The sequence below is a fragment of the Aquila chrysaetos genome, chromosome 7, assembly GCF_900496995.4.
Source record: "Aquila chrysaetos chrysaetos chromosome 7, bAquChr1.4, whole genome shotgun sequence".
Taxonomy (NCBI): Eukaryota; Metazoa; Chordata; class Aves; order Accipitriformes; family Accipitridae; genus Aquila; species Aquila chrysaetos.
The window spans coordinates 6,669,229-6,695,212 of record NC_044010.1 but is presented as its reverse complement, the minus strand read 5'-3'; the positions used below and the strand labels follow the sequence as shown (position 1 = coordinate 6,695,212).

Here is a 25,984-nt window from a genome sequence, read left to right as displayed (position 1 = left end):
CCTCATTATCAGAGAATTTGCCTGTGACAAACACATGTGAAGGGCATCAAAGCTGACCATCTGAGATGTTCACACTGATGTTGATTTAATTGTTGATTGAATCCACCAGTTAATCACCAAACTGATGTGTGTTTTGGAGTGCTGGCTGGATGAGACCAGGAGTGTGCTGGAGTGGCAGTGCTAATTTTCTGTGATGCCTCAGCTCTGCCAGAGCCTTCCTGCCTACCAGTGATACTGATAGCAGATGTGGGAGAACTGGTTCCACAGCCTCTCCAAATCCTTCCTAGGTCTCAGCCTTGCACTGGACTGTGCTCCCTTACCACTTCTCATTCTCTAGTTTAAACAAACTGCTTGTGTGGGTGGTTGTGATCCCAGTGACTTTACTCAAGTAATTTCTCCAACCCTCATTAAATTGCTTTGGTTGAGAAGGGTGGGGTTTGTCTTCACCAGAAATAAGCTCTGCTTTCCAAGTGCTTTCTGGGGCTGCTGCAGTAGTTTATTTTGCAAACAAATCCTTTTTGTCTTGCACTCAAGTGACATATTTAACTAGCTAGTTTTGATTTGCATTTTGATGTTTACTTCCACACAATAGCAGCAGTGGTATAAAACCATAGCGTCTGCCCAGTGCTAGAACTGCTTGGGTTCACTAAAGGTCTTCGAGTTCTGGAAAGTGATTAACAGTCCACAAATGATGAGGACATTCCGAATGGCGTCAGTAACGGGATGCTGCTGGAGGAGTCGCCCCTGCCTACAGAGTGCTGAACTGGGAGGTGAGGCAGGAGGGCTGCCGTGGGAAATGAGCAGTCCCTGAGAGTGGGTGGCAGGTTCTGGAGCAGCTTCACCATTCTGCTCGAGCCACTGCGGACCTGCCCAGAAACAGCACTCGGATAACTGTGCCAACTGTGCGAGGGACAGCGTGGGCGATACTCGGTGATGTAGCAGCCAGGGCTGTCCTCTCTGGGGAGCACAGGGAGGTGTGTAGCGTTATGGGGAGAGGAAGCCAAACCTGTTCTAAAGCAGACAGGTGTGTTTTATCTCCAGCCACCTTTGTCAGCGGCAGGAGTGTCGTCATCCAGGCGATAGACTTGTTCTTCCCCCTCTGTGTCTCCTTGCTTCCTTCTCCCAGCTCCTGTACTGATTCTCCCTCCTCCATTCTCTCTCTTTTTCGTAGCCTCTTTTACCACAATAAATAAGCTAGCTACTCACTTCAGAGGCACACTGGGCCATACTCAGAGGACCTTAAGTCTGTTCGCATCCCTGTTACACACCCAGTTGGGTGCGTCTGGAAGCCTAAAGCCAGCTAACTGGAAATGCAAGGCACGCGAACATTTGTTAGGGCATGCAGCTATAGCCATGAATGCCTTTAAAGCACTGGCAGCCTTTTTAACGTGGCCTGGATGCTGTTGGCTCTGCTCTGCCAGATGCTCGGCTTATGTTTTAAATTCTCTGCATCCAGTATTTACAGAATGAGAAATAAGACCTTAGTTTGCAGTAAAAGATTTACATAGTATGGTCTGGGCTAAAGGAGCTCTTGTTCCTGCCAGCTGTCTGCTTCCATTACACTCCCTACCCTGGGTCATCTTCACCCCAGGAGATGCCAGTAGGGAGCTGATAGCTTCTTGATATTTGGGCATTGTTCGTGTTCAACAAGCTGGCAAGGAAACAGGGATCAACTGATGGAGCAGTAAAGAAAACCCACGTGGTGCCAGCATACACATTGCAAGTATTCTGGTCTATAGGTAAAGACAGTTTGCGGGGAATTTTTTCCCTGTTTGTCAGAGGCTGTATCATATATTCAGCTTAGGGGTTTTCCTTTATTGCTAGTAATTTTTAGATTAACTGCTAGAGTTTCTAGAAATTACGGGAGTCACCTTTGTCTTCTTACTGAAAAGGAAGATTTTCAACAAAGATGTCACTGATTTCAAGCTCTGTGACCCAACAGAAAATCCTGAGGGTTATTTGAAGCAGTGAGAAATAAGTGGGACAAAGTCACCAACAATGAAGATTCAGGAAGATGAATTTCAGACAAAGGTAACGTTTTCTGTAGGTTTCCTATTCTGGGATGTAGTAACTTGGGATATGCATAAAAGATGCAGGAAATAATTACTGTTCTTCACTTGACCACGTTCAGCCTTAGCTGACGTTGTGTTGAAGTCGTAGATAGTTGGGCATATCCTGAGAGGAGTGAACAGCACCTCTAGAATGCTTAGAAACCATAACCTAGAAGATAGGGAGCAATGGAGCCATTATGTAGAAGGAAGGATTCTTTGGGTGGGGCAAGTAATGTTTTTTATAAAAGAAGTTGATACAGACAATAGCTAGTAGTACTCCACATCCACTGGTGATAGGACAAGAGGTAACCAGCTTAGTTTGTAGTATAGGAGAACTAAGCTGATGGACAGGAAAAAAAAAATCTTGGTCTAGGCATGCTTGATCCTGAGCTAGATGATTATTTGTCCCTTCAGCCCTACACTTGTATTCCTCATTCAAGCCACCTTCAGGAAAAAATTTCACCTGCCTAAGGGCTCATCTACTGAGTGTTACCAAGAGACACCATTTCTGAGGGACTTTCTTGGCTTATTCTGTGACAGAATTATTAATGAAATACAAATACCAAAAAAGGTAGTTGAACATGGACCCTCAAATGAGCATTGTGAAATTTGGTGAAGATCCAATTACTTATTTTACCTGAGACATTGGCTCAAGATGTGTTCTAAAAAGTCACTTCCATAGATTTCCCTAATATTTTCATTTATTGTATTTGTTTGAGGTGTATTTAGTTTGGGGCTTGTTTAATCTAGTTTCTCAGTGAGACAAGCCTGAGGAAACTATGATGTCTATGTATTTATGATTATTGTCCTTCCTTCCCCTTTATAACTTTAGAATCTATTGGCCAGTTCAAGCCAGAGTTGCTGAAATACTCATTCTTACAAGTTTGCTGTAAAGAGGCCTCATAGAGGATGGGGACTCTGCTAGTGCCTCCACTGAAGGAAGCATCGCCATCTGAGTGTTTACTGAACAGAGTGGTCCTTTGTCTAGATTACAGTTCATGGTCATTTCACCCCTTTTTTTTTTTTTTTTTTAAATCATTGGTGTCACTGTTATACAATGAATGAGGGGTATTATGTACTGGGACTTCTTTAGGTGGCTTTGCAAAGGATGAATGAAATGCATTGGGACTTGCTCCTGCTGGGTTTAGGACAAACAAAAGACTAGGCTTGAAATCCTGCATGCACTTGAGTGATGCCATGCAGATCTGGTCTGTAAAATTCACAGTCACGTATATATAACTGTTTTGAAACTTGGTGCAGCATTTTAAGGAAGTCTGTCACTTGGTGTAATAAAGAAGCCCTGATTCACAGTTCACGATACATCTCACATTAGATTCCTGTCCCACTTACGGCATTTCATGTAGGGGTGAAATGAGACCGCACGTGCTACTTGTAGCCCAGAATTGCTGTCTTTTAGACATTGATGAATTAGTTCGTATGGAGTGACATTAAAAAATTGTCATAAATAGGAGAATAAGGGCAGATGTTTGATATGCAGTGAGACTTCTTTTTGATGTTTGTTATGTTGAGTCAGGCTGAAATGAAAGTGATCAAAGGAAAGCATCAGAAATTAGAGATGACAGAGAACTTGACAAAAGCAAGATTTGGAAAATAAGTCTGAACTGCAAATAATAAAGCTGATATTCCTTCTGGCCTTGCAGGAAAGAAGACAGCTTCATGTTACTGATACATTAATATCTGTTCCGAGATGCTATTCTTCTTGAGTTTGTTCACACAGAAGTACTTGTCAGCTGCTTCCCTAAAAACTTCTTTGAAAGTTGCCTCTGAATGAGGTTAGTTAAGCAAGATTTCTTCCTTCGTACTGATTTCTAAGCCAGAATTAATTATCTTTCAAATAGGAAATATTTGTTTCTCATCATACTGTTCTTCTAACAATAGATTCTGCCTTATCTGAATTCATTGTGTCTTACCAGAGGTGCTTCATGCTTGAGCTCGCCTTTGTTCTCTGTGTCTTTATTTTTTAAGCAAAGTTCTTTCTAACCAACAACTGGCTTCTCTCAGACGAGTTCTTTGAACTCTTTCCAGCTCACGTTATTGAACGCTGCACAAATCTTCTCATAGTGACAAAATTTAACAAACAAGAAGAGAACATTAAAATCATGAGCAGTTAAGCCCAGAGAGAGAGGAGCTGGGTCCGATGAGAAATAATTAAATTTAAAGAGAATTTCTAGTGTCTCAGTGCGATGGTGGTAGGCACTTTATGTGCTCTGTGGATATATGAAGTTGATGTAGTAGCTCTCATTCAAAAGTTACAAGGAAATGCTGCGAGTTCAACTCTTGTATGACTGGATCACACATTTAAGGGCTTTAAATAAAAATGTAAGATTTTAGTGTTAGATGTTAATTTTGTTTCAAATCTTGCCCTGAGTCTTACAGAAAAATAAGGAGAAACTTTGGGACTTTGTTGCTTACCTACAGGCAGTGGTATAGGGAATTTGTTTTGAAACCATGTTGTGGTTTTCAGCTTACGTGTTTTGTTTCGTTTTGAGGGGGGTTTTTTTTGTTTTTGAGGCAAAGAAAATCTTAGTACATGATTCTAAGTAAGAAAAATGTCTCCCCAGAGATCACTGCACCAACACATTTAATCTCTAGGATTACATTGCTTTGTAGATTGCAATAGTGCATGGAGGTTGACAAATTCAACTTGTCTAAGGCTTTATCCTGTGAAGACTTATGAAAATACTGGTGAAGGGAAAGTGTCAGCCAGTCAAACATTTCCAATCCGTACTTTTTCACAAAGCACCCTGCCATTAGCCTGTTAATATCAGACTTCCAGTTAAAGCTCTGTATGATGCTACAGAGACACCTGAGCAAATAGCACAAGGGAGCCCTGAATATACAAGGAAAAATAAATGCACAAGTACGGAACTACAGCTATGGGCAAAAACTCAGACTTGACACCCTCTCCCCAGTCCCACATGTAGGTAGTAAGAAGTACAAATTCAGAAATGTTCTTTTACTAGCCAAGTACAGTAATTGTAGCCAGAAAAGGTATGCAGAGAAGAAAATTAAAGAAAACCTTTTTTTAAAGAAAGTAAGCAATGACTCAGAAAACAAGATTTTGGTCACATCTGGCATTAGCATAGTGCAGATAAGCAAAAATTAATTTGGTAGTAGTCTCAGAAAAAATGTTCCCTGTATAAACAGGAAACAAGGCACCAAACATGCAATTTGGCAGTGGTTGAATGTGTGAAGACATGCTTAGCGCTGTGCAAGAGATGATAGCAAATTTGCTAAGCCAAATTTAAACTAGACTGTGGCCTATCACTCTGCCAGGGAAAGCCAAACTGCAATACCAAGGAAAAGTATAAAGGTTAAAATATCAGGAAATGTAGAGATTACTGAGAAGTATGTTTTGGTTGATGGACGTATTTATTTACAGTTAAACTTGCTAAACAAGTGGCAAATGATGCCCTCAGTAGATCTACAAACAAAACAAGTGCTACTAGAAGAGCATGTGTGCAATTTTGGCTTTTCTGTAGCAAAGCTGCAAAGAAATTTAATGTTTTTGAAAGAAAGTAAGTGACATCTTCTGGATAAGTTACTCCAAGAAGTAGACTGCTTGTGTCACTCAGGCTGGCGGAGCTTTATGGAGTACTTACTGAAGAAAAAAACCCAATAATCTGCATTGCTAAAGTAATGGAAGAAATTAAGCAAATAGACAGAATCCTTGTCCTGAAGTACATAGAGCCAAGTAACCAGCCTGATAGTCCTAGGAAACTCAGCCAAGATGCATGTTTGCCTAGGCCCAAACAATTTGAACGAAACACCCCAAAGAGTTGACTGCCGGATGCGTGCAACGAAAGAAAAATTATCTGATTTGGGGAAAAGCCATGATATTCTTACAATTTTGTGCCAAAAATAAATATCAACAATTTGGATAGAGTGCTCCCTTATCATGTTAAGAATACTAGTAACAGGACAGGGGTTGAGAATGCCCCTGGGGACCTGATTTAGGGAATATATGAACCCTCACAGCACAGTAGCTGTTACATTACAATGTCATCTACCATGAAAATTCGTATGACTGTGAGGACAACTGGTTGAATGGTTCTTGTGTCTCATAGGAGCCAACAAAGCAAAACTAAAATGTTTGAGGAGTAAGCGCAACATCATACATACATGGCAGACCTTCTCATCACCAGGGTCTATGACACAAGTCTGGAAAAGTCACCTCAAAAAGCCCACGTGTCTGGAGCTCTTGTCATATTGTAATATGCTGCCTGCCCAACAGGAGAGTTTGAGAACCAAACAAATCTATGTCCTCAGTCCAACAGAAGTGGGAGTAAATATAAATCAAGCAACCTGTGAGCTAATTTCCAGGCAGAAGCCAGGAGGAAACTGTGAGTAGGCAAAGAAGTGACATGAGCTTTACCAGTGTTCACACTTGTTCTGCTGACTGGAGAAAAGAGAAGCCTCATCTTCTTCTCGCATGTCCCAAAATATCACTATGGATTGAGTGTCCAATATAGCATCACTTATGAAGGTACTGACACCTTCACTAGATCTTATGTCGGAGAGTTCAGGAGCTGATTGCCACACATATCAGAGCTGTTTGGAATGAGAAGAATGTCTTCAGGCAAAGATGGATGCTGCTTATTATGCAAATATGACTGTGATAGAGATCAGGGACTTGATGTCCAGTGGGATATGTGCATGGGGACAAGATGCAAAGACAATGAAAATACACAACTTCCAAATGTACAATGGAGCAAAGTGGGAAGGATGGGTGGCTTAACTGTGGGAAAGTGCACTGAAGTTGAATGCAGCCATTTTAACTAGGGTTTATGGAGTTGACCTACTCTTTGCTGCCCAGCCTAGAAGGCCAAACACCCTACGTGTATTTACCTACTTCTTCATCACTGCAGATCTTTTTCCCACTAACTATACAAGCATTCTTATTGTAGGCAGTTTCTTGGTGTGCTGGGAACTGGGTGAACTCCTGAACTCCCAAGCAGTGATTGGCATCCACGAAGTGATAAGGCATTTCAGCAGGCACAGCCTGCTATCTCATTCCACCACATTACAACCGACAACATTCTAACGACAAATTAGCACTCAAAATTATAATTACACTATCTATGTCCTTCTGTGTGGTCTTAAGTTTACTGTAAATACCAGGGCTGGTATGAGAAACAGGCAGGAGAGCCAGGTAAAAGTTGAAATTTTCCTATATGTGTAAGCAAAAGGCTACAGGAAATCATAACCAAAATGCCTTGTCAGGATTATTTGTTCAACAGAAAAGAGACAATTTTACTGGGAACTGAGGAGATAGGGTATCTATGGGGCCGTGAGCTTCCCATGTTGGCAATTCCTTGCTATGGCTTTTGAGGGCTGTTGGTCGCAGGAGGCACTAAGCTATTCAGCATTCAAAGCACAGCAGCATCCAGCCCTCACCTAACCTGTCCTTGGGTGCAAAGGTACAGGCTTTGATCAGATAAATCCTTGTCACGTAAGGGAGAAAAGGACTGGTGCTGGGACCCGCAAATGTGGTAATTTACCCACTACAAGCACAAAGCCTGAAGATGAGATGTAATACACACAACATGCCCTCAGCCAGGGGCTGGTCAGACTGGAAAGAAACACAAACCAACTAGGTGACCACAGTGACCAGCTCAGAGCATTGCCTTCCCAGCAGAACAAATTGCAGAGCTGTCTCCTCTCTTCCTCCTGAAAGGTGGAGCTCTTTTCACTGTCCTGATGTTTTTTCCTTTTCTTTTTTTTCCAAACCTTTTAATATACCAAGTATGAAACGCAGAAGACAACAATTTCCACAGCAGTGAAGAGGTGCTGAGTCATGAAACAAAAACAAGGTGGTGGTAGCAAATATAAGCGTTGGTGCAGGTGTGTATACATGTATGGAAAGAGAGAGGTTTTGAAGGGCCTGTGGAAGGCTACTAACTGTGTAAGTTACAATATTTGAACCTGGGCTTGATAATTCAGATGATTATGATTGGGGAAGTAGTAAAAAGTTTCCCAATAGGGTACTTTTATCAATATAAGCTTAATCATATGTCTCTGGGGGGGGTTAACAAAACCCTGGTCTGACGAACAGCAGAGGGATTCCAGGAATGCTTAAAAACTTGCCATATGCAGCACTGGTTGATGTCAAGAAGAGAGCAGCTAAACCCTTGTTCTCCAGTGCCTCTCCTAACAAACCTACAGCAGTAACCTTGAGCTCAGGGCCAGCCTTCAGAAGGGCTACAGGAAAGCAGATCATGAATCATCCTAGTAGTACCTTCAGGGAATGCTTGATTTCACATTTCCTGTAGGAGTAGCAACACCACCTCAAATTTAACCCATTGTTGTCTTTATATACTCAGATATCAAACATAAAAGACACTAGTCTGTACACTGGATGCATCCTAATAAAGCAATCTAGGTAATGGAGCAGAGGTAGTATAACATATATCCTCTTTTCTTCAGGAAGTCTCTAATTGCCCGTCCTCTTAAAAGTGGGAGGTTCAGAGCTCTCAAGTGCTCCACAATCTAAACAGGACTGACTGTTGTTATGAATGGAGGCCTTCAATAAAAAAGCACTTTTTCTGTCTCTGTTGGTACCTGAGGCTTGAGACAGTACCAGCATGAGTCTTCAAGCTATTTATGATGTTGTAGGTGAAAGTGGTGGGTTGGGACAAAAGGTGAGAGGGGAGAGGTGTGACAGGGCAAGTGCAGAAGCAGGAAAACTTTTAGCAATTGAAAAAAATGAAAATGAAGCCTGAACAATGGGGAAATGAGAAGCTAAAAAAGCAGACAGCATTTGGAGGAGATGACAGTGCACAGCGAACTCCATAGGTAGGCACCACTGGAGTATACCGGCAGAGCTGAGTGAGGATCGTGGTCTAGAGTTGTCAGGGTTGAAATGTACTTGCAAAGGTGGAATAAGAATTTTATGTGCTCCTGATCTGTATTACGCCTTCCCCACCCAGGCCATCCCTTCCTCTATCTCCCAAGAGGAGCTATGAACACCTCCCTTTACATTATCTTTACAACCAGAAAAGAAAAATGTAATTTTGCTCTGTTGAGGACTGCCCATGAATTTAAACAACAGACTTCAAAACACTGACACATCAAAACAAGTATTTTAATGGGCTTGGGAGTCTGGCTGACTATCGTGAACCTTGGTGCCATTGGTATGAACTGGTATCATGGGTCTTCCAGCTTTGTCTCTGACAGGGGTTCCTGTTAAATGGACACAGACATTTATTTATGTTAGCCATTCCTTTTCGGGGAACTCAGAGGCATTTCAGGAACATGTCTTGGATATCAGAGTGTACATCCATCTCCGTGTGTGTGTGTGTCCTGGGCCTCCGATCGGATGAAGCAGCCCAACCTCTTGGTGAATCTCATAAACTAAGCAGCCTGAGGTGGTGTCAGTATTTAAATAAGAGACCTTTATCCAGCCTGTTCTTGTTTTAGGTGTACTTCAATTCTGGTAATATATCCTCTCTTTTAAGTGGGAAATGTCACCAGGGCTCTAAAATGAAAGCCAACTGTCTGAGGGTGCTCAGCTGATAACATATGCCTGTTTTCACCCATCCCTTTGCATCGCTACGGGCGGTGCTCAAGGCGGCTCCAAGGAGATGCTCTTCTCCCTGGTTTGTACTGGTGGCAATACCCCCAGGTGGTGATGGCAGCACGCTCCGCCTTGCCAGGGCGTGCTGCGTTTCTGATGTCCTGGCTACCTGCGGCCAAGGGACATTGCAGTCTTGAAAACCTTTTTGGAATCATGGCCCCATTGCCCTGACAGGTGCACTAGGTTATGTGATGTCCACCAAAGCCCGACCGTTTCTGGAGGGCACAAGAGCCTCTCCATTCCCGAGCGAGCCTCTCGTCGGCAGCAGCAGGACTGCTTGCTCTGCAGCAAAAGCGGAGTTACAGGCGGACCAGCCTAGGAGGTGGATACTTCTGAAAAGCATAATAGGTAGTGTCACCAACGCTTGGGATAATAAGGCTGTTAAAGTCAGAAAAACCTTGACATTTCCAGTGATGAGAGAATGAGGCTCTTGAGGAAGAACAGCCTCTATGGGATGAAGGACAGCCCAGCTTCTCCAACAGCATCTGACAGCTTGAACCTTATTGAGTAAATGTCATTAAGAACTGTGTAGATCATATAAATTCTTCTCCCCTTCAGCTGAAGGCTTTTCCCTAATAGCGTCTTTCAATAACAAGAAGCCCAAGAGCATGAGGTAGTATCATCCCTGAGGGGCAGCTGCTCTGGTGGTGCAAACCGAGGGAACTCTGTCTGCAACAGAGCTACTTCATCTGAAGAAATAGCCCTCCAACAGTGCGGCTTGATTGCCCCGTGCAAGTGACCTGAGGCTCAAAGTAAGTTTATTCCCTATGCAGTTTTGGAGAGCCAGTAGTCTGTATAGCTCGGTTTGCTGAGAAGATATCAATACCCTCGTGTGCTGCCTCTTGCTACTAGTGAGAAGCGGAGCTCAAGCAGTTAACATGCAAAATTCACGTGAAGGAGTGAGAGCAGGGAATTCATTTTATTTCCCTAAACAGTAATGAAAATGCCCTCATGATCCCAGTGCACTTGCCGTAACATAGTAATATGATTAGCACTTAATACTGTTTAATAAATATGCTGATTAACTTAGGCAACAGTAATCAGTAATTGCACAGATAAATAACAAACTCAACCAGTCAGCAGTGTGAAACAGTCGTAAGGAAACAATACATTAATTCTGCTTTCCATTTTAAGGTTGAATTTGGGCATCCTTCCTTAATATCCTGCAGAAGTCTTCTTCAAACATTGCAGATACATTTGGCTGTCAAAAGGGTCTGTATTTCTTTATTTTGTATTTATTGCTCAATGGAGGACAAAAAACTCCTCTATTATTTGGGGGGCTATAAGAAAGGGAAGAATAGAATTAAACTGTAGCCCAAAAATTTGTAATGCCTTTTTTGATCAGGTTTGTAGTTCAGGAAGGCTTTGAAATAAAAACATTAAATGCAGGTTTTCAAACCCAAATGACTGTGATAAATCCAAGTTATAGACTAGACACTTTGGATGCTCAAAGGCAGTTCCCCAGGCTCAGGGACCCTGGGAATCCCGTAAAGCATCTGCAGAGGTTCCTCACACCTCCCCCTTGGTCCCCACTTAAGGATATCTGTCAGGGATGGAGCTTGCTCTGACAGGGCATCTCCTTCAGCCAGACCCCACACGGTGTTTCAAAGCCTGCCGTCTTCTTTGCATTTCCCGTTTTGACAACCTGCATCCACGGAGCCCTTGAATACAGCACACCCGCCCTCCAGCATCCTCCTTCCTCAAACTTATATTCTTAACGTTAAATATTAGCCAGCAGCAGCTCACATACATAGGATTTGGCTTTATAACTTGAGTAAATGTGTAATTACCGAAGGGAGTTTCCGAGGGACGAGGTGTAAGCTGCGCGGCTCCTCCTGGGCCCCTCCGACGTTGTGGAGGAGCCGGGGCACGGAGCAGCCGTGTGAGTAGTGTGTTCACCCCACCTTAAATCATAAGATTTACCCAAATCTGCCGTCTCGTTTGCTCTGTATCAAAGGCACCCAATATGTACTGCATCTTGAAAACTTGCTCGGTGAAGAGTGCCAGCTGCTGGAGCAGGGCTGGTCTCAGCAGAAGGCACCCATGGAAATGACTTGCTGCTGACCTTTGATTCGAGTACCAATATTTAGCAAGCAAATATTTAAAACCACACCATTAAGAAGGGAGGCACAGCTTTACCATGGGGAACTCGGGCAAGGGGTGCTGCTGAGAAAGGCCCGGGCTGTGCAGGGGAAGGGGCAAGCAGCCTTCATCCCCTCCTCTCCCTCTCCCAGCAGAGCAGCCAGCCCTGCCCATCATGCCCACACTGGGGAAGGGGCAGATGCTTAGACCCCAACACGGCGGATGGCTGCTGTACCAAGCAAGGCAGGAGATTTAAAACCCCAGAGGGCTGGGTGAAGCTGTTTCAACCCCAAAGGCAAAACAACCATGGCCGTCTCTCCCGCTCACGTTGCCCGCTGCCCCGCACGAGCGGAGGCTGTGCGACGGGGAGGTCACCTTGCCGATCCGGCTGCCCGGTGCCACCGGAGCACAGCTGGTCCTGGGGGACTGTCCCCAGCTGCTGGTCTGTTGCCGTGGCTGGGACCCACATACTGACGAGTCTTCAAGAAATCAGTTGGTCTCGGGTGCAGCAACAGGCTGAGAGGGTGTTTTTTCCCTTGGGAGTGGCGTGGAATTAGCTGTGTTTGTCGGTTTATAATTAGATACTTGCACCTAACAGTATTCTTTCTGTTGGACTTTTATAGTTTTGTCTCTTCTTTTTTAAACATGAAAAATAATCACTCTTAAAATAAAATAATTTAAAAAAAAAAAAATTTTACCCGGGAAAGAGTGATCTATAAAAAGAGAAAATCCTTGCCAGGGGGACGCCACAGCAGCGAGCCCAAGCCACACAAAGCCCGGTTGCGGGCTTCCCTTTTCCGCAGCTACTCAGAGGTTAACCAGGGTCTGTAAGCAAACAGCTTAAAGAAGGAGCCCGGCTTAGTGCCTGGGTGTCTCAGGCTGTCCTGGGGACCGCCAGCCTAATGCCCTTCCAGCAGCCCCTCCCTCCCAAAGGCGATGCTAGGCAAACAGAGCCAGCCCTCGCCCTCTCCCCATGCAGCGAGGAGCCCGCCGCGGGGACGGACTGGACCCGGGCTGGGGCTCAGAGGCATCGCAGAAGAGGGTGTTTCGCTTCAGACGGGCGCCGAGCCATATATATATAAACCCTGGAGCAGCGGCCCGGGAGGATTGTTAAGCACACCCACACCTCGGCTACGCTTGGCAGCGCGGCGAGGTGCTGCCGGCCATCCCGGCGGCTGAACCCCGGCGTACAGGAACACGGGAGCGATCTGCCCATGGGCTCCCGCCTGCTGCTGATGCTGATGCTGCTTCAGGCAGGTGAGTACCACCTCTCGGTCCCTCTCCCTCCCCGTGCCTCTCCCCCCGTCCCGGGACAGGCTCTCCCCTCGCCGTCAGCTTTGCGCGCTTCACGGCGGGCACCTCGGGGTGGTTTGGCCAAGTGAGAAGAAAAAAAGCGCCGCTCGACTCTTTTTGACTTTATAGCGAGGGGCTGTGCGTGCGAGCTGCCTGCCCGCTTTGCTTCCCCAGTGGTTTACATAGCTGGGGCTCTATAAACGCGGGTCGTTTTCTTTTTTAATAGGTTTTTGCTACGAAGTTGTTGGCGTCTGTGTTTCTTCATAGAAATACCCTGGTTTTGTAAGCAGTTTTCAATTCATCTGAATGTAAAATAATTTTTAAAAAGCCTGTTAAAAAAAGCCATAAATGTCTGCTAACATAAAGCCCCTACACACAGAGGCAACACGACACTAAACTGGCAGGTCTGAGGTTATACCTGCAGTACAGTTTTGAAATAAAACCCCAAACCTTGCCTTAATCTACAGCAAAGGCTGCCCGTTTAAGCAGGAAATAGAAAATGTAAGTTGTCAGATCCAGCTCCGCTCACCTCCCTGCAGGTATGTTCTCTGCTAAGGTGCCCCGTTAGTAGTATAACTAATGATTGGACATGCTCCTAATGGGAGATGTGGCTAAATGCAGGCTGCTGCGGAGACTCAGACTTTTTCAAGGCTTTCCCAGCTGCATTGGCTTGGCTGCCCAGCGTAGAAAAAGCAATTTCAGTTCTTGGTCAAGTTATTAGCTGTGCACCTGAATATTGAAACGTACTTGCTGGGGCTGACCTCTCAGCTGCGGCGACCCGCCGTCGGGCTCAAAACCCAGCTAGCTTTCAAAGAATGAAACAGGAACATCAGAGGCTGCCTGGATGCCCGCGTTATTTCAAGCTCTTGCAGAGCACGCAGCCCTAAGCGCACTAATTGAGTCTTTTGGACTTAATTCCCTTTGGGGCTTTCTCTCCACTTTGATGAGCAGCTCTGCACTGTAATTACAGTTCCTTGATCCTCAGAGATATCCCCAAAAGAAGAATGGCCTTTCTTCTTCTAGGTGAGGTGCAGTTACCTTACACCAGCCTCGGCTGTTTTCAGCCAGAAGCCAACAGACCAAGTCCAGCAGTCCTGGTTTAAGAGGTCAGTGAAAGCTAAAAAAAATGCGAGCTGCTCGTCAGGAGGCCTGAATGCCTACAAAGAAGTTTTTGTCTCCATTGGAACATTTTCAGGGTCTGCAAACAGCAACAGGTTGAAAAAGCATGATTTTTAACCCCAAATCCAGAGCAGCTCACTGCTTGTGATTTCCCCTGGGGTGCCTGAGAGCTGAGCCCCCTTCTAACTCCGGAGCCCCGCTGTTTAGACAAGGGAAATAGGTCGTCTCTTTAGTTTCAAATAACACCCGTCTAATGTGTTTTTAGCACAAAACCCGAACACTCAAGTAGTGTTTAGGTGAGCAGCGCGGTTACTTTTTCAGGAATGTGCATTTAATCCCCGAGGAATGCCCCGGGAAGCATAAAGAGGCTGCGTGAAACTCCGAGCCGGCACAGTCCGAGGCGCCGATCGCTGGGGCAAAAATGGTGGAGGGCAGCGCTCGTTCCTGCTGGGGGCTCGGGCTGCGGGGAGGGAGCAAAGGTCTGCCTTGTCCTTCCTCGGGAGAGACCCTCCTTGTCCTCGCCGGGGTTTGGATTCAGGCTAGGAGGGCGAGCCAGCCCAGGAGATGCAGGGAGAGGCCCAAGCAAGGGGATTAGAGGCTAGGTTTTAAAAGGAAATCAACTGTTTTAATAATAGTATTGAGTCCTCGGGTGGTTTAGGGGATTAATTAGTCCGTGTTCGCACCGCACTTTGAAGAGGTCAAGCACGCTGCAATAGCCGGGGGCAAGTGGCAAAGCGACGTCGGTGGTGGGTTCCCAGCTCCCAGGCGTCACCTCCCTCTCAATCCAAGCGTGCCACATATTTCTGCCCCCCTTTTCGGCAGGCTTTTCTTTTCGGAGCGGCTGCGCACGGGTGGGATGAGCGGATGGGTTAGGCAGTTGGTCTGAGGGGTTTGATGCTACTGGTGAGTAGCTTTGCCGGGCACGGTAGAGCAGAGCAAAGTGCACTTGGTCCTTCACAGTAAACCCAAGCAAGAAATACTCCTATGTGTCGTGATCGTTAACAAGATAAGCATCGATGCCTGCAGCTGAGCATCACAGTGGTTTGAGTATTAGGGGCAGGGTAGTCTCAGTTTCCGTAACAGTTACTGCAAGGTAGAGTCTGTGGTTTCTAAGGGAGTTGCAAATTAACATGTGAAATCACAACACTGTTTAAAAGATTTGTAACTCAAAAAACTCCAGACCGGTTTGGGTGGCCATCCGCACGCTTCAGCCGACACAGAGCTCCTTTTTTTTTTTTCCAAATGAATGCAGCCAACCTGATGTTACGACTTAAATGGAATGTAATAACAGAAGCAGATATAAGTGTTGCCAGCACTTCCAAACGCTCAAAAGAGAGCCGATATACATACATCTTGGCTAATGTAGGCACTGTATCCTTGACAAAGTATGCCTTAGAGGCTCAGGCACTTGTAGCTATCCCTCTACACAAACTAATAATATTGTCAGCTTTTTTCATCTGGAGAATGGGTTAAAATCTCCTGAATAGTAGGGGAAACTTGGATAATATAGGACATCTTGGGCAACATAGAAACCTCATTTTTTTCCGTAGAGCCCAGGTTAGGTCTGGTTATGTGCTTGTCCTCTGCTGCTTCACGTCCCACTTGGGACCACAGCATAGCCAGTAAGTGTTCCCAGGTTTGGGAGCTCTGGGGTGCAGTGAAGCCCAGCTGGTTCTGCGTGGTGCTGGCACAGGCCCTGCAAAGCTTAACAGCTTGGGCTCCGTGATGTGCAAAACTGGGCACCCTGCTCGCCCGTGCAATATAGCTGCAATCACAAGCTAGTGCACCAGAGCTAGTAAGTCTTGCTTGAATTGAGCTCCCTCTGCAGAAATAGCCTGCTTGGGTATTTCTGCATCCTCCTCCTGGTTACCCCAGCCCTCAGGTAAGGGCTTCAAGAAAATTGGTGTCAGGCGTGTTTAATCCTCGTGTGTAGCCATGTCCTGTCTTTGCAGTTTGGAAAGGTGCTCTGGGAAAATCCCATTCACTGCACACCCGAGGAATCATCGAATTGGCAGGAGCTATATCGTGTGGCACGGGACGGTCTCCTTTGGCATATATTGGCTATGGATGCTACTGTGGACTGGGAGGACAAGGCTGGCCTAAAGATAAAACAGACTGGTAAGAAGAAGCTCAACTATGTGTCCAGAAGCGGTGCAGATCTCCCCGCTCTTCTCTGTTCGTACTCCTGTGACTCCATGGACTCGTTACTGCCTCGTGGAGAGGGAACTTAGTGTATATGAACAGCACTGGGGAATTGTGAGTGAGGACTCACATGTCACTTGGGGTTTGAATGAGGGTTTAATCACCTTCTAGATGGCAGCAGAGCTCTTGAGACCTGGTACTCCATGGGGTGGAGGGCAAAGGAGGAACCAGGATATGATTTCATGAAGTAGCTGCATGTTTATTCATAGTGAGCAAGCCCTGCCTGAAAAAAGGGGAGTGACCAAGGTGTTTGGAGAGTTATTGCACCCAGGTCCTGAAAATGGCAGCAATGGGAATATCACTGTTTATCCTCTGGAAGAAATCGAGGTCATTGCGAGGAGTAATCAAACCTGTTGCCTCGATTGCCCGTTAGTTCACAGTGAATCAAGGAAGAACAACAACAGGGGAGCGTATGGTGTTATTTCCCCTCTTCTTTGTTAGTGGTGAAGATGCTGTGCTTGTTAGTCCCGAGGCTAAAACCAATTAGTTTAGGAGGTGTTGCAATCAAAGGTTTCTTTCTTGTAATTTGCAATTAGCGTACATGTAAATCTTGAGCATGGTGGACTCTTGTGTGCTCTGAGCCTTTTATTTGCAGACTTGTCTGGTTTTAAACCTCAAAGACAGAGCACACAAGTCTATCTGTTTATCTACAGTCAACAGGCCAGGTGCTACCGATAAGCAAGCACTGCTTTTAGGGGGAGTGAAGGCAGCGTGCAGATCACTGGGAAGGAAACTGAGCTTTCCAGAATATCCAGCCATTGGAGACATTTCGCATTGCTACAAAACCAAACTCTTGCTGAATTGGCAGGACAGAAAAAGGCAAAAAAGGAAGAAAAGAAATATGCCAAGGTTAAAGGCCAACTCCTCTGTGGGCATAAAAGAGGAAGCGTCCCCTAAAACTAGTGGAGATGTCTTCGTTAATGCAGCGAGACGTTTCATTCCCAAAGCTGTCTCTTCACATCCCTGGTTTATACCTATGAAACATTTAATCTATGAAATAGTCAATACAGGACTTAGAAATAATGAGTAACTGCCTACAAAGTGTCATAGCTTTCAAGTGTAAAGATTTCTTTTAATTTTCAGTAATATCTCTTGACCTGCTTATCATCACTTACAGCAGTGTCTGTAAAGGTGTTTATTATTTTTGTTAGCCCTTTACCAACTCTCATAATCAGGTCTTTAAAGTAAAACATGACTTCACTAATTTGGAGTACTCCTTTTACCAAAGGGCTGAGTGGAGTCACCTAAAAGCTGTTTTCCATAGACTTTGGGTGACCCCCAAGTTTAGGTGACTCTGGGAAATGCAAGTGGTCAGCACTCCTGAGAAACAGATAGAGTAAAATACGGCCACGTGTTTGTCAGCTGGTGTTTCTGCTGCCGTTTGATTTCCATGAGATATGGATTTTATCTTAATGGCAGAAAATGAGGCTCTGCAACTGGAAATGGCTCAAAATACCAGATAGTTTGTAAAAAGGAAGCTTGATCCTTTAAGTGCATTCATTATTATCCCTTAGCTGCAATGCTTGGCTGCAAAAAAAACCCCAAAAAACCCAAAAAACCCAGAAATGTATTTAGATTTAGCCCTAAAATTTTCCATTTTATGTTTCCAAAAGGAATCTTCTGATATCTGTTACTGAGAAGGAGTGCAAAAATCAGTTTGGTTGAGTACCCCATGCCTGTGAAAGTGACCACATTATTTTCCATATTTGCCATTCTAAAAAAGAAAGAAGAAGAGTGGCAAAACTACTGTCTTTGAGTGACATACACTGTTTGAAATGACTCACCCCCTTGACACTTCAAGGTTTGTTACTGAGACCCCTACAAAAAGAGTAATTTTCTTGTGAGTAATTCAGTCAATCTGTCTAGACAGGGCTAGCCTGCTTCTAAGCACCTCTCTTTTATGGGAAAAGAAAAAAAGCCTTTGAGTGGGTAATCCTTTTATAAGGTTTATTTCACACACCGACTTTGATGTGGAGTTGTCAGTAATTACCTTTTCCCTTTTGTTCCACTCTCACAGGCCCATCACTTCAAGACATAATAGCATCTCTTCCGAAGAAAGTCAATAGATTTGTTTTTCCTTCCCCTTTCTGTTCCCTTGGCTTGCTGCAGAACCCATTTTGTAAAGGAGGACCTGAAGGTGCTCAGCACTTCCCTGAAAACCCCAAATGCCATGAAAGGCAGGGTGGCATATATGGCTCATCTAAATTCTGGCAAACCCATAGGGAAGAGTAAGATTTCCCCTCAGTTGCTGTGTTAAAGCAAGACAAAAGGACACACAGTGGTGGTTGCGCTGTTAACGTGACAAATACAACGTGACAAATTCTTACCTTAATGGCATTTGCTTAGCGGCAGGGGTCTGGCCAGCTGATCCCTGAGGGCCAGCCGGAGCTGTCTGTAGCCATTACGGCCGTTTGGTAGCCCAGAGGTGATGAATAGGTTGCTTACTAACTATATGGTGCAGTTGTATTTGTTTTCCATACCTGTTGACCAGTGCTCTGCCATAGTGTTGGCTGACTCTGTTTGCGTTGGTCTAACCAAGTGTTAGCACGTTATTAAAAGCTTAACGCCACGCTCTGACCCAGGTGCAGGAAAGGGCGTTTTCAGACAGAACCGGACCATCGAAGGTGGCAAAGGACAACGATAGGTTTCCTCACTCTTCATTCCCTGGCAGTTCTTTCAGAGCATCTGAAAGAGATGTTTGTAACATATGAGGCAAATTCTTCTTGCTTTTTGTTGGTGTAAGCTACATGTCACCCTGCTGCAGTTATGGGTATCATCAGGAGGAACCGGTGTAAGGGGAAGCAGACTTATGCCCCAAATCCTGCGGAATTTATGCAATCCCCCTGATTTCACCAAGGCAGCTAAGGAGCAGCGAGTTCTCACAGCTAGCTAGCACACCTCTCTAGCGCTCATTTGCTTGTCCATGCCTGATTCACAGACCCTCTTTTGCCCCCTCCAAGATCTGTTCTCACTTCTTCTCCTACCTCTTTTTCTGCTCGTTCCCTCTGGCTCTCCATGAAGAGCAATTTCATTCCTTTGGCCCACAGGCTTCTAACTCCTCCGTTTGCCTGTCTGCCTTTGCGTTGTTCCTCCTCCCCACGCTCCTCCATCACTGACAACAACTTTACCGATTTGACTGCTGATTCACTCTTCAGACCTCATAAACGCTGTGATTTCTACAGCTGGCACCCTGCCTCAGCTCAGCCTGATTCGTGGCTCTCCACTGTGGCCTCTTGTGCTCTGTCCCCCATATAGAGACACCCATGATGGGACTGCTCTGCCATCTACCTCCCTGAGGACAGATGAGGCTGTGCCGCAGCTTAAGGTACGTTAGCCAGGATGCCCTCAGCTCCAGCAACTCCTCCAGATGACACGTGCCCCAGTTGGAGCTCAGTGCATAGTCCATCCCAGTCATATCATATGGCACATTCCATAGGGACTCATACATTGGAGAAAGCTGAGACTTACACACTTTCCACAAGGCTGCGAATTCTTCTCTCCTTTGGCCTTTCACTTCTCAAGTCTTCAGGACAAGCCCAGGAGTGAGGTGTTACTGGATCAGTAAAGATCTGCCCCTCAGCCTGTTAGTGCCGTCATGTCCAACAGAACCGGTTCCATGAGCTGAATAAGGTCTTCTCAATTACAGCAATAGCTGTAACTCCTCATGGGAAAACTTCTAGATACGTATATCCCACAGGGCTTAGTCCCATTCTGAAGTCCTTTGAGGAGCTGGCATGGAGGGACATACTAGTCTGCTACTGCTAACTTCCATTTCTAGTTTTCACAATGCAGTGAGCAGTCTGGTCGTAATCATTACACAGGTTCCATCTTCGCAAGCTGAAAAAAAGAGTCATTTAGTTTGCAGACTCATCTGTGGGATGAAATTGCTACTTTAACTACTAAATTGGGAGCTCAGTCAGCAGGGAAAGCACACCGGACTAAATTCAGCCTGTGTGTAATCACAGGGGTTACTTGAATTTGATCTGACTGGTCTGATTCTGTTGTCTCTTTCACATGATTCGCCTGAGCTAGTTCCAGTCATTTTATTAGACTTTGCGTCAGTGGTGGATCTTCTTTGCACTTCAAAAATTGTTGGGTTTTTTCCCGGGCTTTATCACCTCACACAGCACACCAGCCCTCATATTGGTAAACCAATTCCTAAAAGGGCAAAATCCTCCTACAGCAGAGGGTGATGAAGTTTGTGATGGTCCTGAGCTCCCGGGTAAGGTACCGGCAGCTCCCAACGGGTCTCTGGAGAAGCCCCACTTCCTGCACAAGGGACCTTTATCCTTCTTGCAGGTTTTTTCCACTTTTCCAGAGGGATATAATGTTGGATCCTAGAGCGTTTTGCAGACTTTTATTGGCTTTTCAGGTACACTGACCTCAGGCCTTGAAGGTCTTCAACTGGATTTGGGCAGCCAGCACAGACATGCTGCCTTTTGGCAGCTCATCCATGTCTTGAAGACATTCACATCTAGGACTCCAGAGCTTCTCTAAAAGCTGTCTGCTCTTCCTTTACACCAAAGACCAGCCTGCCTTGATGCTTCCCAATTAGTAGAGTGGTTTCTCTGTAGTGTAGAGTCCCAGTGATCTTGCAGGGACAGCTTCTGGAAATGCAGGAGCTCACTCCTCTCTGGCTCCAGCCTCTGACCTCCCATCCTTGCTCAACCAACCTTTGTTATCTGGCAGAGAACCTCTCTAAGTGCTGAATTTTTTCTCAGTGTATTTTGAGTCACTGAACTACCAGAATAAAATTCAAGTGGGGTCAAGTTTTCTATAAATTCTGAAGTAATTTACAGTGGGAATCATCTCACTGACTAGTGTGTAGGACAGATATCGTCAGCTGAGCTAGTCACCCTCAGCCCCCTCTATGGTCAATGAGAAACAATTGCACTTTCAAATGCAATGTTTTTCACCTATGTTAGATCTCCTCAGCACGATAATACGAACTGTGTCCCAGACATGCATAAAGGCAGCATAGATCAATGCCTTAGATGGAGATGTTTACATTTAGGGACCTGAAGTTAACTGATATGAATCCTGCCATTGAGGCTGATGAGTTTGTAGCCAGCTCTCAGAAACTGGATGGGCCAAAGAGCACGTGGCAGGTCCAGGTGAACTGAAGTGATGGAGCTGCTCGGTGATGCTGAGGAAGGCGAAAAACATCCCGACTCCAAATTGTGAGATGGGTCTAAGCCTAAGCCGGTGACCCACGGTCACGCACCTCGTAGTAACGCTTCAGCTCCGTTTCAGTGAGTGGGATTATCACGTGTTGACCACATCTGCCTTTCTGAGAGCGAAAGCTCAGAGGAAGAAGCATGGTGGTTATGGGACAAAATATAGCTTTAATGAGCTCCTGAGCCATGTGAATTTTCAAAGAGATGCCAGGATGCTTGGTTCATCAACAGACGATTTACTGACAGGCTGGGGCAAACATTGCTGTCCTAAGTGATGCGTGAGTGGAGCGCTCCTGGAGTACGAGCAAACACCCCTGAGCAAAACATGAAGGATGCTTGAGCCCAAACTCTACCTTTTATTGTCTCCCAGGTGCTGCCACAGGCACGACTGCTGCTATGACAAGGCAGAGAAGGAAGGCTGCAGCCCCAAGGCACAGCAGTACCGGTGGGCATGTGAGCAGAACGCCGTGCGGTGCGGTAAGGAAATGCTCGCTCACGTTGGGTTTGTTTCGCTCCCTCGTCTGCAGGAGCATAGGCTGACCTGAGGGCTTTGTGGGCCTCAGAGGTAGGTCTGTGTATGCTGAGATGGTTTTAAAGCCGCTTTGGGCAACGTCTGTTCTCCTCTGAGCTCTCTTCCCGTCCCTTGCCTGGATCACTGGGCTTGCCAAGAGTCCCCAGCTGGAGCTGGGAGAAAGGCTGGAGCCCCAGCACCAGCTGTCCTGGGTAACCGGAGTCCTCCCCAGGCTGAGGAGTGGGAGCGGGGGCCACGGAGCCAACAAGCCGTCTCAGTTTGGCACGGATGCAGATGCCTCTCCGGAGGCTCTCTGTCCACCTGCATTAAGCACACCTGCTCCTTACCGATGCCTTCCCAAAGCCGTGCGATGGTCTGCCTGTCACCACTTCTGCGGGGGTGGTCTTCCCGCGGCAGTTTTGGCCCTCCGTCCAGTGGGACCGTTCACTGTTTTACTTACCGTTATGTACTGCTAGAGAAGAGCCATGCTATTACACATGTCTGTAAGACAGGTTAAATAGGGTGCCAGCCTGCATCTTTGCCTCGTGTGGGACTCCAGCCTAAAGCCCTAGGGCTCCAGCAGGGATTTTGAATCTCGCGGAGTCAAATGCTCTCGAATGCCGCAGGCGTACAGTGAGTGTGGGCTGTGCTCAGCTCTACAGCTGGTACCCAGTCAAGAAGGTCTCAAATTGCACAATCACAGCCCGTCAGTGGCTCACACCAGTTTGTTTTGACATACACCAGATGACTTGAGTCTCAGAATTTGTCACTTCTATTTCTAAGTCTCCAAAAAGTCCCTGATGGTAAAATCCATTGTAGAACACTTCTAAAGTTTGAAAAGAAACATGTGAGAGTAAAACTTGTCCCTGTACCATCAAAGCTACTTGCCTGAACATTAAAAGACTGTTTCCACCTTATCAGAAGACCATATTCTACTGGTGCAATCCTCAGCCTCTCTAGCAGCTGAAAATCTGCCAGCAGATATGGGATGGGTCACAGCACATCTGCAGTTGCTCTTTTCCAAGTGCCAGAACAACCTATTAAATACAAAGTGCCGGCTAAGGAATGTATTGCTTTAATGTGTAACTGCTCTCCCTCCCGCTTACCCATACTTCCATAGCTGACTGATATTATCTGCTAGCTATTGTTATCTGTAAAAAAAACCAAAACCTGTTTCTTTTTGCTGTGAAGGAACAATCCTAGTTGCAGATGTGAGGCATATCATCGAGTCCACAAGACATGTGCAAATTATGTCCCATAAGACTGCACTGGGCAGCTGTTGCTCCAACCTGGCTAACAAGCATGAGTTAAACAAATGCCATTCATTCCTTAACTGATGTCCAGGCACTGCCTGAGAAGCATCCATCAACTGTTCTCCACAAGCCCTCAGCAGGCTTCACTTCCCCTGACATCCCCCATGGGGAGGAACAATAGAAATGTGTTCTGAAGGCAAATTTCCCACCCCAGGCTACAGCACAGCAGGTTTTACTGAGGTGTGAAGGTATGTTGTCTGATCCCATGCAAACAAAAGGGATGAAGAATTAAATTTCCAGGCATGCTTGCTGGGCCTGGGGTAGTGATGTCCAGAAACATTAGAAGCAGAACTGCTTGCACTGTCCTTTCTATGCAAGAGCAAGTAAATGCCTGTTGCCTGGCACTGTGTCATAAACACAGATATTTTCAGGTAAATTAAACAGAAACTCATTTTACCTGGGACTTTTCCTCCTTTTGCTACTGTTAGGCAGTTTTGTTCGTGGAATGAAAAAAATTGGCAAAACCATATTTTTCAGTCCAGAGATGCCATCACATGTAGGCGAATTCCATTCAATAAATATCTGGAATATAGAAAAGGATGTAAGTTGGGGGGGCTGGTCAAAAAAATCATTCTGCTCTAACAGAAACGACTGCCAAGCCAGACTCTTGTACTCACTTTAGACTGACGGTGTTTGGCACGGCACAGGAAGAACTCAAGGAGCAGAGGGCAAGGAGAAAATCGAGCAGGACTGGTAGCTAAGAAAAAAATGGACTTAGTGCTGAGTCCTCATCCATGGGACCCTTGAAACACTTTTTATCAGTAAACGTGATTCTTTTCAGAAGAGCTTAAGAAATATGGGGTCTTCTTATTTATCAGGTACAGGGTTGATCCAGCAGAGTCCAGTGAAATCTGGAAAGATTCCTGTACTCTTTGCAGTTGGTTTTGGAGCAAAGCCCATGTGCACTGGCATGAAGTCACACTTTAAACTTTGCCTAGTGCGGGGTTTGGCGGGTGTTAGGTAATCTATAGTAGCAGCCTCAAATAAACAAGGCACTGTGCTTTGAAATAACATTAGCCCAATGGCTGCATTTAAGCCACCTATAGGTGGGATGGGGTTCATTAACCCAAAATCAGCCATTTGCAATATAGCCACCTGAGCTAGTTGCTCTGATGGTCCTTATGGTCCTTACCTAGTCATGTAGTCATATAATGGCATTATAAATAGCTCCACACATATAATTTTGATCAGCTTCGTTAGCTGCTGACTCACAAAAATCGGGTACCTCACCCTGCTGTGGAGTTCCTTGGCTCCTCTGCAGTGATCAGAGAGATGTAAGAGCAACTCATGGAGCATGAGTGAAGGATGCCCGGTGGGTGCTTCTATACCCTCGGGTTTCTGAATGTTCCTCTGGGAGACTCTTCCTTTCAAAGCAGCATTTTTTTCTTTTGAAATTGGTCTGATGTGCACAGGGAGGAGTTAAAAGGGAAGTTGACTGACTGAGGGAAAACGGAATATTTTTAGCTCAGGCTAAGCTAAAATAATTTTCTTTTTCAGCTTCGGCCGCTGAACTAAAATCCCATTGTTCACACAGTTCTAGAAGCAGGGAACGCTTTGTCCTGGGCAGATTTTTATAAGCATTGCCAATTTACATTTAGCTGCTACTTTCTGATGCTCTTGGTCACAGTTAAGGTCAGACCTGTTGACAGAGACAGGACAGGGGAGGGTCAGGTCCACACACAACACGACATGTTGGTCCTTCTCTCTTCCTGCTCCCACAGCCTCTGTTCCCTAAGTATTGCTTTATTAGGGAATTGTTCCTCTTAAAACTTTCTTGCCTTCAACTGATACAGAACCTCTCATCCTCTGTTCACATTTTCTTTTGCAGATAACCTGACAGACCGGTGTGAAAAAATGGTGTGCCTGTGTGACCAAGAAGCAGCCAAGTGCTGGGGAGCAGCGCCGTACAACCCACACTTCATCCTCTGGCCAGACTTCTTATGTGGACAGACTCATCCCACATGCCATTTCAGATATGGGGGGGCAGAGTAGTCTTTTTAGGACCTTTCTTCTAACCCTTTGAATCTGAATGTGCTGGAATAAAATTTGACCTCTTTTACCAGAGCTAACAATGATGTGAGAGAATTTCTATCAGGCTAGGGTTTAGGGGGAGAGACAGGCTAACATATATGCTGAAGTAAGGATAAGATCCTGCTCTGATCGCAGCCTTTGCAGAAACAGAGGGTTTGGTCTGCAGTGCAGTGGAAACACATTACCCATCACCAAATGGCTTTTTTGTCCTTTCACATTGCCTGACCTTCAGCTCCCACACATTTGCACATGATCTGGAAAACATGTAGAGACTTCTGCTGGACTGGCTTGGGGAAAAAAAAAAAAAAAATCCATCTCTGCGAAAAGATACACTGGCCTTTGAAGACCTGAGGTGTGCCAGTCTGGAAGTAGAGTGACCCACTTTATTTTCCTGGACCTGCAGGAGAGGGGGACATCAAAGAGGGAGGATGCCTCATTATCCCTTAGTTGTGCTTAGAGGAGTTCTGCTTCCTACCAGAAGGAAAAGCAGAGTCTGGCTCAGTGCAGGGCTCCATCCTTTCTTGTGAGGGGTGTGGGGTATGTGTGTGTGTTTCTTAGTTTATGTAGCCAGCTGTCTTATCCCTCATGTTCCTGCCTTACAGCACTGG

General features: G+C 45.6%; 1 protein-coding gene across 2 annotated transcripts; it reads left to right on the top strand.

The window, feature by feature from the left end:
* Positions 1-2,615: 2,615 nt before the first annotated feature.
* Positions 2,616-25,409, top strand: LOC115343643 (phospholipase A2-like). 2 transcript variants are annotated; one of them, XM_030019855.1, is made up of 5 exons: positions 2,616-2,625; positions 7,860-12,987; positions 16,095-16,260; positions 21,892-21,998; positions 25,174-25,409. In XM_030019855.1, the coding sequence occupies exons 2-5, from the start codon at positions 12,945-12,947 to the stop codon at positions 25,335-25,337; spliced, it is 480 nt and encodes a 159-aa protein (XP_029875715.1). In that variant the 5' UTR covers positions 2,616-2,625; positions 7,860-12,944; the 3' UTR covers positions 25,338-25,409. The 2 variants fall into 2 exon arrangements, with proteins under 2 accessions (XP_029875715.1, XP_029875714.1); XM_030019854.1 differs by lacking the exon at positions 2,616-2,625 and having other exon boundaries at positions 4,527-12,987.
* The last annotated feature ends 575 nt before the right edge of the window (positions 25,410-25,984 follow it).

What these genes read in the sequence shown, in the direction of transcription:
- LOC115343643 (XM_030019855.1), top strand. Translation starts at nt 12,945, where the DNA reads ATGGGCTCCCGCCTGCTGCTGATGCTGATGCTGCTTCAGGCAG. An exon ending in CCTAAAGATAAAACAGACTG is followed by an intron (nt 16,261 to 21,891) that starts GTAAGAAGAAGC and finishes ATTGTCTCCCAG; the next exon opens with GTGCTGCCACAGGCACGACT. An exon ending in GCAGAACGCCGTGCGGTGCG is followed by an intron (nt 21,999 to 25,173) that starts GTAAGGAAATGC and finishes TTTCTTTTGCAG; the next exon opens with ATAACCTGACAGACCGGTGT.